The sequence below is a fragment of the Balaenoptera acutorostrata genome, chromosome 3 (assembly GCF_949987535.1).
Source record: "Balaenoptera acutorostrata chromosome 3, mBalAcu1.1, whole genome shotgun sequence".
Lineage (NCBI taxonomy): Eukaryota > Metazoa > Chordata > Mammalia > Artiodactyla > Balaenopteridae > Balaenoptera > Balaenoptera acutorostrata.
This window is the reverse complement of record NC_080066.1, coordinates 151862699-151881279: the sequence shown is the minus strand read 5'-3', so window position 1 is coordinate 151881279 and position 18581 is coordinate 151862699. Positions and strand designations below refer to the sequence as shown.

The 18581-nt window shown below is 38.4% G+C and overlaps 1 protein-coding gene across 4 annotated transcripts in view; it reads right to left on the bottom strand.

Moving 5' to 3' along the window:
- Positions 1-18581, bottom strand: part of PSEN1 (presenilin 1) — an 85561-nt gene that overhangs the window by 48660 nt on the left and 18320 nt on the right. For all 4 annotated transcript variants that reach the window (XM_007184413.2, XM_007184410.2, XM_007184414.3 and 1 more), the window contains one exon: positions 1218-1474. In XM_007184413.2, the coding sequence (XP_007184475.1) occupies positions 1218-1474 (257 nt within the window). The remainder of the gene's footprint in view (positions 1-1217; positions 1475-18581) is intronic.

Genomic DNA, 18581 nt, shown 5'->3' with positions numbered 1-18581 from the left:
CCGGCAGTGAAAGCACTGAGTCCTAACCACTGGACCACCAGGGAATTCCCTGTTTTGATTTTCTATAATGGGCTCAGCAAACTTCCTGTAAAAAACTAGAGAGTAAATATTTTAAGCTTTGTGTGTCATATGGTCTCAGTTGCAACCACTCAACTCTGCCACTGTAGTATGAAAGCAGCTGTAGACAATATATAAACGAATGGACATGGCAGCGTTCCAATAAAACTTCATTTACAAAAGGAGGCGGCAGGCAGATCTGGCCTGTGGGGCACAGCTTGCTAACCCCTGTTCTTTAATATGCAGCCAAACCTAACTCTAACTTACAGAGATAATTTTCCCCAACCTCTTTTGGTTATTGTCTCCAATCCCTGTCCTTCACTCACTGTCTTACCCTTTCTCCCAAAAGGTTAAAAGCTTGGCTTTCAGAACCCCACAGAGTTTTCCAGACACTTGCCAATTTCAAAATTCATTTAAAACTTTTTGAGCCCCATAAGAGTCCTAGAGACAGAACTAGGTGACATCTGAATCAAAGCATTTTTCTTGGAGACAAAGGGCCGACACCAACAGCACCAGAGAAATCTACATGACGGTTCTGCAAACACTTAGTGCCAGCCTGCATTACTTCTTCATCCTTTCACTGAACAACTGTTTTTTTTGCTGAGCATTTATTACATACCTCACCCTGGAAACAAAGTGCCCTCATAGGCCTCATAGTACAGAAGGAAACCAAGCATTCAATAATGAAAATAAATACATACTTGCATATTGTAACAAGTGAAAAAAGAACAGGTTGCTATGAGAAGGGATACCAGGAAGGACCTAATTCTGTTAGAAGGATCAGGGAAGTTATCTTTTAGGACTCAACATTTAAGCCAAGATGAGAAGGATGATAGGAATTAATCCACCAAAGTTAGAAAAGGAAAAGAACATTCCAGGGAGGAGAACAATGGGCCCAGTGGCCCTGAGGTGGTAAAATCACTACTCAACTGCTCAATTCCAAATAAATTCAACCCTGTCTAGGGACACCACATAAAAAATATAATTCTGCAGCTTTCATTTTCTCTACTTAAAGCATCATCTGCTTCTGGCCATCAGAGAGGATGGACTCTCTAGCCTTCATGTCCCTTCAGTGCAGAGGCCTTCAAGGTGGTGATGACACGCTACGAAGGACAGCTATGCTGGCCTTGAGCATAATGATACACAATACTCATACGTACAGCTGCCCATCCTTCCGGGTATAAAAGCTGACTGATTTGATGGTGGCCACGACCACCACCATACAGAGAGTCACGGGGACAAAGAGCATGATCACATGTTTGGCGCCATATTTCAACGTCAGCTCCTCATCTTCCTCTTCCTCTTGTTCCACCACCTGCTGCTGCGAGTTACCGGGGGCTCGGCCATTGGATAACGACTCAGAGTTGCCATGCCTCCGCCTCTCGCTGCCGTGCTCATGCCGCTCTCTACTGTCATTCTAAAAGCACAAGAGAGACTTGTTCAGTAAATTAGACTCCCAGTAGAATCAAGGTGTTCTGTATCAGAAACAGAAAATGTAATGATTAGACCCGAGATTATCAACAGGCCCGAGATTATCAATAGGCCCATTATTACACGAGTTCCAAAAACCTGAGGCAAGAAAGAATCAATTTACAAGAAGTATGCAGTTTAAAAGCCTAGATTATTTACCACTGTCCACTGAAGAAACCCAGGTCCTCCCTTTCACCTGGCTCGTGGCTTACCTCATTCTCACCTTCCATTCTCAACCTAATACAATTGTACTCATCCTTTGAGGTTTGACTTAAAAATGACACCTGCATGAAGCCTTCTTTACTTGCTGCAGCTGCAAGCAGAGTACACTCACCTTTTTCAAAATCATGAAGTGCTTTCTACCTGTGGTTTCATATCAGTTATACAAGGAACTATCTCACCTTCATTATTTTTTTTAATATATTTATTTATTTATTTATTTTTGGCTGCATGGGGTCTTCGTTGCTGTGTGCGGGCTTTCCCTAGTTGCAGCGAGCAGGGGCTACTCTTCGTTGTGGTGCACGGGCTTCTCATTGCGGTGGCATCTCTTGTTGCAGAGTACGGGCTCTAGGTGCGCGGGTTTCAGTAGTTGTGGCATGCGGGCTCAGCAGCGGTGACTCACGGGCTCTGAAGTGCAGGCTAAGTAGTTGTGGTGCATGGGTTTAGTTGCTTAGTTGCTCTGCAGCATGTGGGGTCTTCCCGAACCAGGGCTCAAACCCATATCCCCTGCATTGGCAGGCAGATTCTTAACCACCTCACCACCAGGGAAGTCCCTCACCTTCATTATTAATAAGACTTAAAAATCCTTGAAGTGATTTACAAGGGATCTCTTGGTATTATTTCTTACCATCTACAGTTATCTCAAAAAAATATTCAATTAAAAAAAAACCTTTACAGAGAGAAACTAGGCCTTAATTCTGATGCCCTCCCACCCTGTCCCCACCCCACTCCCATCTTGCCCTGTATAGAGGAAGAGAACAATAAATATGTGATGGATAAAGGAATGGAAGTAGAACTTCCTTAGATTCTACTTTCCTCTTAACCTAACCACCACTTTGTTACCTTCATCCTTATCCTGGGTTTAACCTTTCCTATTCTTCAAGTTCAGTTTCCTTTTTGGTATTACTGTATCTAAAACTCACTTTTTGTAAACGGTAGAATGAATCCCAAGAGCACTAACAACAACAGCAAAATAAAAATAATAAGACAAAAGGAGAAAAATAACAGAGAAGTAAATAAAACAGGAGATGAAAGTAGACTGATAGTCACTGTTGCTGATAAGATAAAATCAGCTTGGTTAAGACAGGGTTCTCTGAGGAAGCTCACGTGAGAACATGCCACTCTTGTACCTCATTTTTGACTAGAGTTTAACCAAGTATCACTACAGAGGAATACTATTATTCAATAAAAATACATAACATACTTAATAATAGCTTAAAATTATTACAAGGTACTACGGATTGTGATATGTCCTTTTTTTTTTTTTGGCTGCACTGCACGGCTTGCAGGATCTTAGTTCCCCGACCAGGGACTGAACCCGTGCCCTTGGCAGTGAGAGTGCAGAGTCTCAACCACCAGGCCACCAGGGAAGCCCTGAGATGTGTTTTACATTTAATTCTCACAGCCACCTCATCATCACCACTTTACAGGCAAGGCTAGTAAGTGTTACAGAAATGGTTTGAACCCAGGTGTGCCAGACTGCAGAAATCAAGTTTTTAACACCCTCTCAATTTGCCATTCACAAGACAACATGGAAGCTCTGCACACTCAGTGTGGGCTTTCTCTTTCCTTTGACTTTCAATTTATTCATTCCACAAGTAATCGGAATTCTATATTCCAGGTATTCTGCTGTGGCAATACTGAAATTAAAAAGATCTAGGTGCTGTCCTTAAGTAGCTCATGAGATAGTTTTAACATAGGAGAAATATTATACTAGAGATGTGAACAAAGTGCTACAGAACTGATTAATTTTGTATGATCAAGAAAGGCAACATATGGTGGGAATGTAAATTGGTACAGCCACTATGGAAAACAGTCTGAAGGTTCCTTGAAAAACTAAAAATAGAGTTGCCATAGGATCCAGCAATCCCACTCCTGGGCATATACCCAGACAAAACTCTAATTTGAAAAGATACATGCACCCCAATATTCACAGCAGCACTATTTACAATAACCAAGATATGGATGCAACCTAAATGTCCATCAACAAATGAATGGATAAAGAAGATGTGGTGTATATATATATATATATATATATATATATGCAACACACACACACACACATATATATATATATAATGGAATATTACTCAGCCATAAAGAAGAATGAAATAATGCCATTTGCAGCAACAGGGATGGACCTAGAGATTATCATACGAAGTGAAGTAAATCAGAAAGAGAAAGACAAGTATCATATGATCTCACTTATATGTGGAATCTAAAATATGATACAAATGAACATATTTACAAAACAGAAACAAACCCATAGACATAGAAAACAAAATTATGGTTACCAAAGGGGAAAGGGGGTGGAGGAGGGATAAATTAGGAGTTTGGGATTAGCAGATACAAACTACTATATATAAAACAGATAAACAACAAAGTCCTACTGTATAGCACAGGGAACTATATTCAATACCCTGTAATAAACCACAATGGAAAATAATCTGAAAAAGAAAAAATATATATATATGTATAGCAATCACTTTGCTATACACCTGAAACTAACACAACATTGTAAATCAACTATATGTCAATAAAAAATTAAGAATAGGGGCTTCCCTGGTGGCGCAGTGGTTGAGAGTCCGCCTGCCAATGCAGGGGACACGGGTTCGAGCCCTGGTCTGGGAAGATCCCACATGCCATGGAGCGGCTGGGTCCGTGAGCCACAATTACTGAGCCTGCGCGTCTGGAGCCTGTGCTCCGCGACAAGAGAGGCCGCGATAGTGAGAGGCCTGCGCACTGCGATGAAGAGTGGTCCCCACTTGCCACAATTGGAGAAAGCCCTTGCACAGAAACGAAGACCCAAGACAGCCATAAATAAATAAATAAATAAATAAAATTTAAAAAATATATATGGAAAGTGAAAAAGGCAGATGTTTAAAAAAAATAAAAATAAAAATAAAAAAATTAAGAATAAAATAAAATAAAAAAGAAACACAACATAAAAGATATAATTCTTGAGCAGAAGCTTCAAGAGTGGAAGGTGAATGGGCTCCTGGCAGAGACAACATGTAGAGTGGCACAGGCCTATGCAGAAAATCAGTGAGTACTCCTGAGGCTGGAGGATAGGGTGGTCAGGGCTGGTGGCAGGAAAGGAAGGTTAGGAACAGGTTGTAAAGAACCTTGTTTGCCATGCCAGGGACTTCAGACTTTGTCCTGTAGGAAACAGAAAGTCATAAAAATTGTTAAGGTTGAGGAAGTGACACATCAGATAATGTTTCATTTTTAAGAAACTTGACTGAGTGACGATGGAAAATAGGAGAGGTATGAGAAGAATATTTCAGAAGTGGAATTGACAGGGCTTTGTGGCAAATTACATGTGAATGGTCAGGAAGGAGTCAAGGATGACTCTGGAGGTTTAGGCATAAGGGACTAGGAAGGTGGTGATGGCATTGATAGATATAGGGAACACAAGAAGATGAGCAGGCTAGAGGAGAGGAGAGAGATTTTAGTTAGGGAGATAGGTGAATCTGAAGTACCTACAACCAGGCAGGAAAGTCCAAAGGCAGTTAATAAGAATTTCAAGCTCAGAAGAGAGTTGGGGGAAGTCATTAGTTTCCACTGCTAAGCAAGTGGACGAAATCTCAGGGAGAAAGTATAGATGGACATGTTGGTCATTAATGTACTACAACAGCTGTGGAAGGAAAAATACAGAGTGGGATGACAACCAACGAGAGAAGCAGCAGGTTATTCATAAATCATAATGGACTGGGGATTGAATGGAAACTGAGAAATTAGAGGCAATCATTCCTTGAAGCAAAACAAAAACAAAAACAAAAAAAGTGACAACAGAAGGGATTCAAATTTGAAAAAGTTATTTTAGAGACTTAAGCATACTTGTCAGGTCAAAGTATAGAATTAGGATTAGAGTAAAAGGGTGATGATACAAGACAGAGAGACGATAATTAATGAAACAGGGTAAGGGATAAATGGCGGAGAATAGAAGGAGAGAGAGAAGTTGGCCTTACAAAGGCACTGGTGTCCTCTGCCTCAGTCTGACCTCATGGAGAAAACATTTATGAAGGCTCAAGCCCTATGAGGAGCGGAAAGGAAACTACTGCAAAGCACAAAAGATAGAAATATGTATACCACTCACCAAGAAAGATAATTTTTGCCGAACACAAGTCACTAAAGTTCAGTAGGAAGGAAATGCTTATGAGGAAGGTGGGATCTGGAAAACAGGGGCATAGGGTGATAGATAGCTGAGGAGCAGGAGGGTTGAGGGAATTCATACTTCTACTTTCTTAGAAGGAGGTGACTACGTCATACGCTAAGAATGCTATGTTTGGGCTTCCCTGGTGGCGCAGTGGTTGAGAGTCTGCCTGCCAATGCAGGGGACGTGGGTTCGAGCCCTGGTCTGGGAGGATCCCACATGCCGTGGAGCGGCTGGGCTCGTGAGCCACAATTACTGAGCTTGCGCGTCTGAGCCTGTGCTTCGCAACAGGAGAGGCCGCGATAGTGAGAGGCCCCCGCTTGCCGCAGCTGGAGAGAGCCCTCGCACAGAAACGAAGACCCAACACAGCCATAAATAAATTTAAAAAAAAAAAAAAAATTAAAAAAAAAAAAAAGAATGCTATGTTTGTGACTAATATTCAGCAATACAATTACGACCAACTTGATGGGCTGATTAATGTTCAATATAAACTAAAATGCAAGTAATAACAGCTCCCTTTATATAGTATTTACAAAGCATTTATATAATTTAGTATCATATAATTGATATAAAGTACTTATATAATTTACAAAGCACTCTCACGTCATCTCATTTATTCTTTTCATATGTTGGGAGGTTTTGGCAGATGAACACTAAAGCAACTGGTCCAAAATCTCACAGCCAGAAAACAGCAGAGGCAGGAATCAAATCCAAGTCTCTTGCTTCAAAACCTAAGTTCTTGCTATGGCACCACAGCTGTCCTACCAGGCTACGTGAGCTGTAACTGGGTGAGCCTAGCATGAAAGCGGCAGTCATAAAATGCTTGTTTATGGTACTCTACTGGATGTTCCGGTTTATGACGAACATTAGCGAACCCCACCCTGCCCCGCCCCTGGAGCTGATACGGGATACGAGAGCACTGTTTCTCTCTCCCTCTCTCTCACACACACACACACACCCCTTCATCTTTATAGTAATACTTCAGATACTATTTTTAAAACTAACCATATTATTGTCTTTTAAAGTATAATTTATTTATTTAAACAGGTAAAACATACATACGGTTCTAAAGCCAGGAAGTATAAAAAGGTATACAGTAAAAAACCTCCCACTTAACTATCTACTTAGTTTCCTAATCCCCCAGGTTACCACTGTCACTGTTCTCAGCAAATCCTTTTAAGGTTTCCTTATGCATATACAAGCAAATACAAATATATATTCTCATTCCCCTTGTCCACACAAATGGTAGCACAATAAATGCACTGTCCTGTACTTTGCTTTCTTTTTTGAACTATGTATCTTAGAGAGTTTTTTACACATCAGTAAAGAATATCCTTATTCTCTAAAAAAATTTTTTTTTTAGCCAGCTGTAGAGTCAGTATATGAATATATCATAATTTACTAGGCCAATCCCCTAATGATGGACATTAAACTTGTTTCCAACTTTTTGCCGTTCCAAACACTGCTGCAATGAATGCCCCCTGTAAGTTACTTCACGTATACGGGGCCATATTTGCAGGATAAATTCCCTGAAGTAAAAGTACGGGGTCAAAGTATACATGCATTTGAAATCCTGATTTATATTGCCAAATAGCCCTCTTTATGGGTTGTACCAGTTTAAAGTCTAAGCAATGCAGGAGAGTGCCTGTTTCAACAAGCCCTTGTCAACATAGTAAGCCATGAGAGGCCTGAATTTATACCAGTCTGATAGGTATTAAAATATGGGATCTCAGTGTAATTTTAACTTTTACATCACTTATTATTAGAAAAGATGAGTTTTTTTTTTTAATGAACTAAGTATTCATATCCTTTGTCATCTTTCTATTTGGCTTATGGTACTTTGTTTTAGTTAAAACTTATTTAAAAAAGTGAATGCCAGCTATGTACAAGGACATAGCAGTCAACAAGACTGCCCTCATGAAATGATTTCAAGCAGGGGAAGACAGATAATAAACAAAATAATTACAGATTGGAATAGTACTATAATAGGGTGATGTGATAAATACATAGAATGGGACTACTTTCAAGTAATGTGACCAGAGAATATCTTTCTGAGGAAGTGACATTTGAGCTGAGACCTGAAGGATGAAAAGATGTGAAAGGGCTTTGGTACTGTAAAGGATTAACTCAGCAGGTCAGGGGTGTCCAAACCCTGCACACCCCAAAGAAAGATCTGGTCTGCTTCCTAGGAGATAACCTCTAAGCCTTTGGAATAGGCTGCCTGTTAAGAGTGTTTCTGTTTACATGAGGCCTTGGGTCACATTGTTAACAATGTGATCCATGGTGGGAGTCTTGGGCCACATGGTATCTGCTTGACCTTAGGAGGGGCTACAGAACTATGTTCAGACATGTCTACATGACCAACCCCCAATAAAACTCCTGGACACCAAGGCTCAAGTATGCTTCCCTGGTGAGCAATACTCCGTGCATGTTGTCTCACACTGTTCCTGGGAGAATTAAGCACCGTTCGCATGACTCCATTGGGAGAGGACAACTGGAAGCTTGGGCCTGGTGTCTCCTGGATCCTTCTTGCCCTTTGTGCCTTTTTCTGTAGCTAACTTTAATCTTTGCCTTTTCACTATAATAAACTGTAACAGTGAGTATAATGGCTTTTCTGAGATCTGTGGGTCCTTCTACTATGTAATCACTGAACCTGAGCATGGTCTTGAGGAACCCCAAATATATGTGTACACTGAAAACTCTAAAATATTGCTAAGAGAAATTAAAGATCAAAAGCAAAAATAGACAAATGGGACTACATCAAACTTTAAAACTTCTGTGCATCCAAGAAACAATCAACAGAGTAAAAAGGCAACCACAGAATGGAAGAAAATGTTTGCAAATTACATACCTAATAATAGGTTAATATCCAGAATATATAAAGAACTCCTAAAATTTAACAACAAAGAAACAAATAATCTGATTTTAAAATGGCAAAAGACTTGAATAGACGTTTCTCTGAAGAATATATACAAACAGCCAACAAGCATAAGAAAAGATGCTCAATATCACTATTCATCAGAGAAATTCACATGAAAACTAAAATGAGATATCTTATATGCATTAGGATGGCTACTATCAAAAAACCAGAAAATAACAAGTATTAGCAAGGGTGCAGAGAAATTGAAGCCCTGTTGGCGGGAATGTAAAATGGTACAGCCGCTATAGGAAATAGTATACAGGTTCCTCAAAAAAAATTAAGAACAGAATTGTCATATGATTCAGCAACCCCACTTCTAGGTACATATCCAAAAAAATTAAAAGCAGTATCTCAAAGAGATATTTGTGCACCCATGATCACTGCAGCATTATTCACAAGAGCCAGGAGACAGAAGAAACTCAAATGTCTATCAATAGACAGATAAAGGAAATGTGATACATATGTACAATGGAATATTATTCAGCCTTAAAAGAGAAGGAAATCGTGTCACTTGCTAAAACATGGATGAATCTTGAGGACATTATACTGTGAAATAAGCAAGTCACAAAAAGACAAATACTGCATGATTCCACTTATATGAAGTATCTAAAGTAGTCTAACTCAAAAAAAAGTATAACTGTGGTTGCTAGGGGCTGTGGGGATGGGGAAATAGGGAGTTGTTCAATAGGTGCAGAGTATCAGTTTTGCAAGTTGAAAAAGCTCTTGAAATCTACTGTGCCACAATGTGAATATAGTTAACACTACTGATGTACCCTTAAAAATGGTTAAGATGGTAAATTTTAAAATTTATGTCATGTCATTTATCACAATTAAAAAAATTTTTTTAAAGACCTCAATATTTGATAAATGTAGAGCTATACTGTGTATTCATGGATTGAAAGACTCAATACTGTTAACGTGTCAATTCTACCAACGCCACCCCCCCACCCCACTGCCGAGTGATCTGAAGGTTCAATGCAACCTCAACTGGCTTTTCTGTAGAAATGTTTATTAAGTTAATATGGAAATAAAGGACCTAGGATATCCAAAACAACTTTGAAAGTAGGAGAACTAATGCCACAAGACTTCTTATACAGTTATGGTTATCAAAAAATGTAATACTGGCACAAATAGACAAAACAGAGAGCCCAGAAACAGCCTGACACATATGGACAGCTGATTTTTCCCAAAGGTGCGAAGGCAATTCAGTGGAGAAAGGATAGTCTTTTTCAACAAATGACGCTGAAACAACTGGATATGCAAATGGAGAAAACTGAACTGTGATCCATACCTCATACCATATACAAAAAATTATACTTACAATACAGACCTAAATGTAACACCTAAAACTACAGTTTCCAGAAGAAAGTAATGTAAGAAAAAACTTTTGAGAACTTGAGTTAAGCAAGATTTCTCAGGTATGACATAAAGAAAAAAAAGATCCACAAAAGGAAAAATAGATAAAAGGGACTTTATCAATATTTGAACTGATCTATTTCTGCTCTTTAAAAAACACTGTTAAGAAAATAAAAAGACAAGCCATAGACTGGGAGAAAATGTTTGCAAATCATATATATCATAGAGAACTTGTATCTGGAATATATAAAGAACTCTCAAAACTCAATAAAACAATCCCCTCCAAAAAAAACAAGAAAGAAAAAGAAAACAAACAACCCAATTTAAAAATTGAGTAAGAGATTTGAACAGATACTTCACCAAAGATATTAGGATGACAAGCACATGAAGAGATACTTAACATAATTATTCAGAGAAATGCAAATTAAAACCACAATGATATTAGTATCCACCCACTAGAATGGCTGAGAAACTGAAAAGACTGACTGTACCAAGGGCTGATGAGGATGTGGAGGAACTGGAACTCTCATATGCTGCTGGTGCAAAATTATACAACCAATTTGCAAAACTGTTTGACAGTATCTTAAAAAACTAAATATATACCTTCTACATTGGATCATGTTCTACTCTTAGGTATTTACTCAAAATAAATGAAAGAATTATGTCTATTCAAAGATCTGTACACAAACATCCACAACAACCTTATTTGTAATAACCCAAAACCAGAAACAATGCAAATACCCATGAACAAGTGAAGGGATAAAAAAAACAAACGAAAAAACCTGTGGTATATCTATATAATGGAATACAACACAGCAATAAAAAGGAACTACTGCCACATGCTATAAGACTGATGAATCTTGACTAGAAGGAGTTATACTGAATGAAAAAGCCTTTCAAAAGAGTATGTACCGTATGATTTCATTTATATAAAATTCTACGAAATGAAAACTAGAATACAGTGACAAAAATCTGATCAGTGGTTCCCTGGGAATAGACAGCAGTTGGGGAGGGACAGGAGGGAGAGATTACAAGGAAGCGTGAGGAAACTTTTAGGTGCAATGGTTATGTTCATTATTGTGACTGTGGTGGTGGTTTCCAGGGTACAAATATATGTCAAAACTGATCAAAGTGTATACTTTAAATACGTGCAGTTCACTGTGTGACAATTATACTTCAATAAAGCTGTTTTTTAAAAAGTGTTTTTCTAGGGACTTCCCTGGTGGTCCAGTGGGTAGGACTCCATGCTCCCAGTGCAGGGGAGCCCGGGTTTGATCCCTAGTCAGGGAACTAGATCCTGCATGCATGCTGCAACTAAGAGTCTGCATGCCGCAACTAAGAAGTCCTCATGCCGCAACTAGGAGTCCTCATGCCACAACTAGGAGTCCACATGCCACAACTAAGAAGAAGTCCATGTGCCGCAACTAAAAGTCCACACATCATAACTAAAGGATCCTGCATGCTGCAGCTAGGACCCAGTGCAGCCAAAATATATATATATTCATTCATTCATTCATTCATTTATTTATGGCTGCACTGGGTCTTGGTTGCTGCGCGTGGGCTCTCTCTAGTTGCAGCGAGCGGGGGCTACTCTTCGTTGTGGTGTGAGGGCTTCTCATTGCTGTGGCTTCTCTTGTTGTGGAGCAAGGGCTCTAGGGGTGCAGGATTCAGTAGTTGTGGCACACGGGCTCAGTAGTTGTGGCTCGCGGGCTCTAGAGCACAGGCTCAGTAGTTGTGGTGCACGTGCTTAGTTGCTCTGCAGCATGTGGGATCTTCCTGGACCAGGGCTTGAACCCGTGTCCCCTGCATTGGCAGGCGGATTCTTAACCACTGCGCCACCAGGGAAGTCCCTAAATAAATAAATATTTTTTTAAAAAAGTGAATGTTTAAGAAAAAAGTGTTTTTCGCAAAGAGGTGTGTAGAGCCTTTGAAAACTGTCACATTAGGAAGGTGACACTAGAACTACTGAGGGATTTCCAAAATGAAAAATCTTGGCTAAATATTAGAATGACGACTTAGCATTATTTTTAAGGCTAATTAAAAACAAACTTTTTACTATGGAAAAAGTTAAAGCAAATACTGCCAGAAGTGTATAATGAAGCCCCACGTGCACTTTACCAGCTTCAATTATTGTCATCTCATGGTTAATCTTATTCCGTTTGTTTTCCCACCCACTTTGCCCCCAGTATTATTTTGAGGCAAACTCGGATGTATCATTTCCTTCATAAATATTTTAGTATATATTTCTAAAAGATAAGAACATAAAGGTCTCTTTGTGTGTGTGGCTTAGTAGCTCATTTCTTTCTTAATTAAAAAAAAAAAAAACTTTATTTTTTAGAGCAGTTTTAGGTTCACGGCAAAACTTGGCAGAAAGTACGAAGAGTTCCCATACACCCTACACCCCTTGCCCCACATGGCCTTCCCCCATCAACATCCTACACTAAAGTGGTACATTTTACAATCAACAAATCTACACTGACACCTCATTATCACCCAAAGTCCATAGTTAGCTTTAGGGTTCACTCTTGGTATTGTATATTATGTGGGTTTTGGAGAATGCATAATAAATGCATCTACCATAGTACCATATAGAATAGTTCCACTGTCCTAAAAATCCTCTGTTCTCTGCCTATTGATCCCTCACCTTCCCCCTATGCTCTGGCCACCAAGGATCTTTTTACAGCCTGCACAGTTCTGCCCTTAAAGGCTATTTTTAAGATTCAGAAAAACCAGTGTTGTAGCCATTATAAATGATTTCACTTCAGTGGCAGAGGAAGGATTATTCACTGTATAAATGTTGTAAGTTTCAGGGAGGGCAGGGTCCTATGGGAAGTGGCCAGCATGTGGGAAGTGAGTTCCTATGAAGCCACATTCCCCAGAGCTCCTACACCATTACGTCAGAGGCTTCATTTTAATTCTTTCTCCTTTCTCTCACTTCAGAACATGATGCGAATACAGGTCGAGCCACTAAAGCATGTGGACCCTCAGGCAGGGATAGTTCTCAGGCAGCAAAAATTGTGGAGGTATTTTCAATAGAGCATAGGGCTTGCCCATTTTTTTAAAAAACCTTGTTTTCTGCCTGCCTGCCCCTGGTTTTTAGTTTTATTTCTGTAGTTAAAAGAAATATTATAAACAAAAGTTTATAAACATTTTTAGAAGTTTTAAAAAGTGTAATCAACTTGTGTTTATAACATAGAAACTAAGTGTCCTCCCTAATCTCTGTTCCACAATATGAACATGGTAAGCAATCTGATGTACTTTCAGATACTTTTAAAGCCATGTTCTGCAATTTGCTTTTGTTACTTAATGATATGTCAGATACCTTTCTATACCAACACGTGTAAATATACCTCAACTTAAACACTGCAGTAACGGCACAGTAATAATGACAATTATGATAATAATTGCTAAGATTTATTGACTATGTATGTGCAAGACACTCTAAGCACTTCAGATGAGTTGTCTCATTTAATCCTAATAAAACTCTGAGTTTATTAATATTCTAAACTTCATTAACAGATAAAGAAATAGACGCTCAGAGAGATCAGATAGTGTGCCAAAGCTCCCAGAGCTAAGAAGTTCTAGAGCAGAGATTCTAATTTGGACAGTTTAGCCCAAAGATCGTACTATTCGCCATTACCTTATACTACTGACTGGGTAAACCATTAGAAAAGACTGAGGTTATCTCCAAATTCTCACTGTTACAAACAATGTTTCAATAAATATTCTTGTCTATATTTCCTGGCACTCTTATGGAAATGTTTTTATAGGACAAGTTTCTAGAAGTGGAAATGCCAGGTCACAAGGTATATGCCTTTTTAGATTTAATTGCCAAATTATCTCCAAAAGGCATGTATATGTAGTGGACTCACTTGAAAACTTGCCTCCAAATAAACACAAATTTAACTCCCGTGAACATCAAACAACAATGCCTATTTCCCCACACTTTTAGTAGCAATGGGGATCAAGCCTTGCTCACTGATAGAAATGAAAATCTTTCATTTTTCACCTATGTTTCATTACTAGTAAGGTTGATCAACTAGTCTTTTCATATATTTATTACCATGTATATTTCTTCTTCCTCCTCCATATACATATATTGCTCGTATCCTTTGGTAATATTGTTTATGAGTTGTTTATGTCCCTTTTGGCTTCATAAGAATTCTTTGTATATTAAGATATATCTGTCATTAGGCATTATAAGCCTTTGCCCAGTTTGTTTTTTGACTTTGTTCATGGCAGTTTTGCCACATTTAATTTTATAATTTTGTATTGCTGAATATGAACTTAGATGATTTTATAAGGAAAACAACTCATTTTTACATCTCAAATTCTAGTGTTTTTCAACCACACATAGGTACATAGTTACAGTGAACATTCACAAATATTGCATCCTACTTTTTTCATCGAATATTATTTCATGTATACATTCCCATGTAGTTAAGTCCCATGTAAAAATTAACACTGTATTCCATTATGTTGATATAAATATATCTGCATATTATTTACTTACTTAAAGATGGATATTTATTTATAAGAAAAACTATCAATCTTATAAGACTTTATACATATTGTTTGGATTTCCACAAATAGGAATGTGAGGCTCCTAAGCCCTGCACTGTAGGAAAAACTAGAAGAGGAGCTTAACTGAAGAACTGGCAAGTTATGTGGAAACTTGAAAATATTTATTAATCATACGCAATATGTTTCCAACAGCAAGCAGAATTCCATCCAGCACCTGCCTAAGCTTTGTGATTGCCCAGAGTTAGAGCTTTAACCATCACTCTGTCATCAAGGAAGGTTGTCATTTCCCTGAACAGTTGATATAACTGGTGAGAGATAATATTTAACATTTATGGTGCTGTTGTGTTACGCTTGAACCTAGAGTTGTTTTTTTTTTTAACAAACTATGAAGATCTGTGCCAAAGATTTCTCACTTTACTTTCATGCAAAAACAAGCATGTTCCTCTGGAGGTCACCAAGATTTTACGTTCTTCTTTCTCCTTATTTCATTTTGGCATAAATGGGAAAACAAATTCATTACCATAAACAGTACAGTAACACCATCATCCAAAGGCTGATTGAGCCCGTGGACCCGATTCAACTTAAATTTAGATCGCTCCTTTCATTTATTTTTTTTCCCCTCAAGGTCCCAAGTACTTAATCACCACTTTCAACAGCTTATAGGTTTGCATTCTATTTAATTTTATACGATTTCTCACACTTTAAAAAAGTGACCCACTATCATCTAGAAAATGAGGGGGTTAGTTCTGTCAGTTTATGATTTGCTAGTAACTTAATAAAGTTCTCTGCATTTAATATTTTGAATTCAGAAAAGATACTGCAGATGACCTTCTTTTATAAAGACCAGACACATTTTAATGTTGTAAATTTAGCAGCTGAAGGTAACGATTTACATGTCTTCTTCAGCAATTGCTTTACATAGAGAATTATTATTGACCTTTCAATGGATTACTACTTTAAGGCTTCTTTTTTAGTTAGCAAATGACTGATTTTTTTCTATTCTAAATCAAAAAGGCTGTTGACAATTTATTTCCTTAAGGACTAGAAAATTTGGGTCAGAATAAACTAATATGAATTAAAACACTGAGTATTCAATTTATAAATCTAATTGTTTTTCTCTAATATCACTTTCCCTTTAATTCTTTTTTTTTTTTTTTTAATTTATTTATTTATTTATTTTTGGCTGTGTTGGGTCTTCGTTTCTGTGCGAGGGCTTTCTCCAGTTGCGGAGAGCGGGGGCCACTCTTCATCGCGGTGCGCGGGCCTCTCACTGTCGCGGCCTCTCTTGTTGCGGAGCACGAGCTCCAGATGCGCAAGCTCAGTAGTTGTGGCTCACGGGCTTAGTTGCTCCGCGGCATGTGGGATCTTCCCAGACCAGGGCTCGAACCCGTGTCCCCTGCATTGGCAGGCGGATTCTTAACCACTGCGCCACCAGGGAAGCCCCCCTTTAATTCTTTATTCAAATATAGTGGTTCTCAAATTATGGCCCCTGGACCAGAAGCACTGGCATGATCTGGGAACTGGTCAGAAATGCAAATTCTCTGGCCCCATCCCAGGCCTACAAAATCAGGAATTCTGGATTTGGGGCCAGAGAATTTGTACTAACAATTCTTCCAGGGATTCCAATGCACACTGAGGTTTGAACGTCACTGCTGTAACATACATCTTATAAGGCTTAACAATATAAACGAATTTTAGACTTACTTCAAAAAAATCACTTCTTTGTATCTTAGAAAAGCAAAAAGGTCTCAGCTAATCCACATAAAAGTTGTAAGTCTACATCAAATCAAAACATGAACTCTACCCATCAAAATTTTGCACCAGAAAATAAAACTTTACAAATTAATAGGTAGAGTAAAAGTAAACCAAAGGATGATGACAGATCACAAACTAGAAAAAGGCACAAATAATGTTCTTCTTAGAGCTACTTTAATATCCTACCTGCAAAATACATTTAGGAAACAAAGAACTTCCGTTATTTTACAACTTATAAGCTTTGCCCTTTGTCAGAAACAGTTGTCATTAGTTAGTCGACCTTCCAGTCTCCAGTCCCTATAGACATAGCCAACGAACAGCAAAAACAAACATGAAGTCCATGCTAGCTTCTAGTTAGAGGTGGTGGGTAAACTAATGGAAAGTAGTAAAATTTTTGGTTGAATGCCATCTTAAAGAATCAGGACACGCACTCTTGAGGGAGAAATAAATAAAATGGATTCCCCACTTGGTTCTTGTGACATGCCAATGTTTGACAGCTGTTCTACATAAAAACTGGAGCTCTGCCCCACATGGTGACAGCAGTGCAGATGACACGGTGGCAACAGCAGTGATGTGAGATGGCTAAGGAAGTGTGTCCAGAGCACAGGGAGCCCAGAGCACCCTCTCACATGAAAGATGAAGTCCTTAAGCAACTGATAAGATTCACTTCAGACTTTTATTTGCAGATAGAAAATTTAAAATTTTCTCTTGTTAATGTGAGAAAAAAACAAAAGCCGCTTTGCTCCTTTGCAGAGAGATTTGTATCGAACTGGTTTAGAGATACTGGGTGATCAATAAACTCTAAAGTCAGCTCAGAAACATGAACGAAGTTCTGCCTTTCGGGATTTTACAGCCTAGATGGGGTCAACAACTATATAAAAGTAAAAAATTCTAAAAAGTGAAAAGGTGAAAACGACGTAACTCCTCTCATCTGTTATTAGCAGGAATTAAGATTTTTATATGAGCTAGTTTTCTAGAAAATGAAAGCTTGCTTAAGGTGTAAGTCCAAAAACACGATATTTTTAATGAAAAGTTTCTGTAGTGCACTGTAAACATTTCAGTCTTTTAAAATGGAGACTGAAAAACACAACTGAAGCTTTTATCAAGGGCATAATATAAACTCCAATTACCAAGACCCCAGGCTATCATGCTTTTTTAGTTTCTTTTACATCAGCTGCTCTAATTCCGCCACTACTGTTAGTCAGTCATCATGGACACCTTGAATGCTTCTCCCCTTTCCACAGATATTCCCCAGGTAGCATATTGTCCTTTTGTGACCCTTCTCTACATTCAAAAAATTTCCCCTTTAAAAATACCTTTCTTTTTAAATTATGAGATAACTATATTATAGAACATGTGGAAAAAAATAAAAGGGGAAAATCACCAAAATCACCCATCTTTTCCTTGTCAGACTTTTCTGGTAGGGGTGTAAAACAATAACTGGAACAGTTGAACATTAGCTGGACTACACAGCAGTTTCCAGTATAGTTTACTTCAGTTCAGTCTGTCTTTATAGGATATGGAAAAGTATTTTTTGTATTCAGGGCTGTTGAATATCTTTCTTAATCTATTTTTAATTGAAAAAAAACCAAATAATTTTCATTTTTAAAAGGAAAGGATAGTTCACCTACTTAAAACATTTAAACTAGGCACCATCAACAAACTGAAGCCACAGATGGGAGAAAATATTTGAAAAGCATATAGCTAACATGAGATTAGCATCTCTCCTCCCTCCAAAAATATACTTCTACAAAATCACTAAGAAAAAGACAAATAACCAATTGAAAAATGGGCAAAGATCATGAACAAGCTATTCACAAAAGAGGAAATGCAAATGGCCAATAAGAAAAAAAAAAAAAAGCTCAACTTTATTAGAAATTTGGGAAATACAATTAAAATAACATAAGATAACATTTCAAACCCATCCAATCGGGCTTCCCTAGTGGCGCAGTGGTTAAGAATCCACCTGCCAACGCAGGGGACACCGGTTCGAGTCCTGGTCCGGGAAGATCCCACATGCCGTGGAACAACTAAACCCATGCACCACAACTACTGAGCCTGCACTCTAGAGCCCGTGAGCCACAACTACTGAGCCCCTGTGCCACAACTACTGAAGCCTGCACG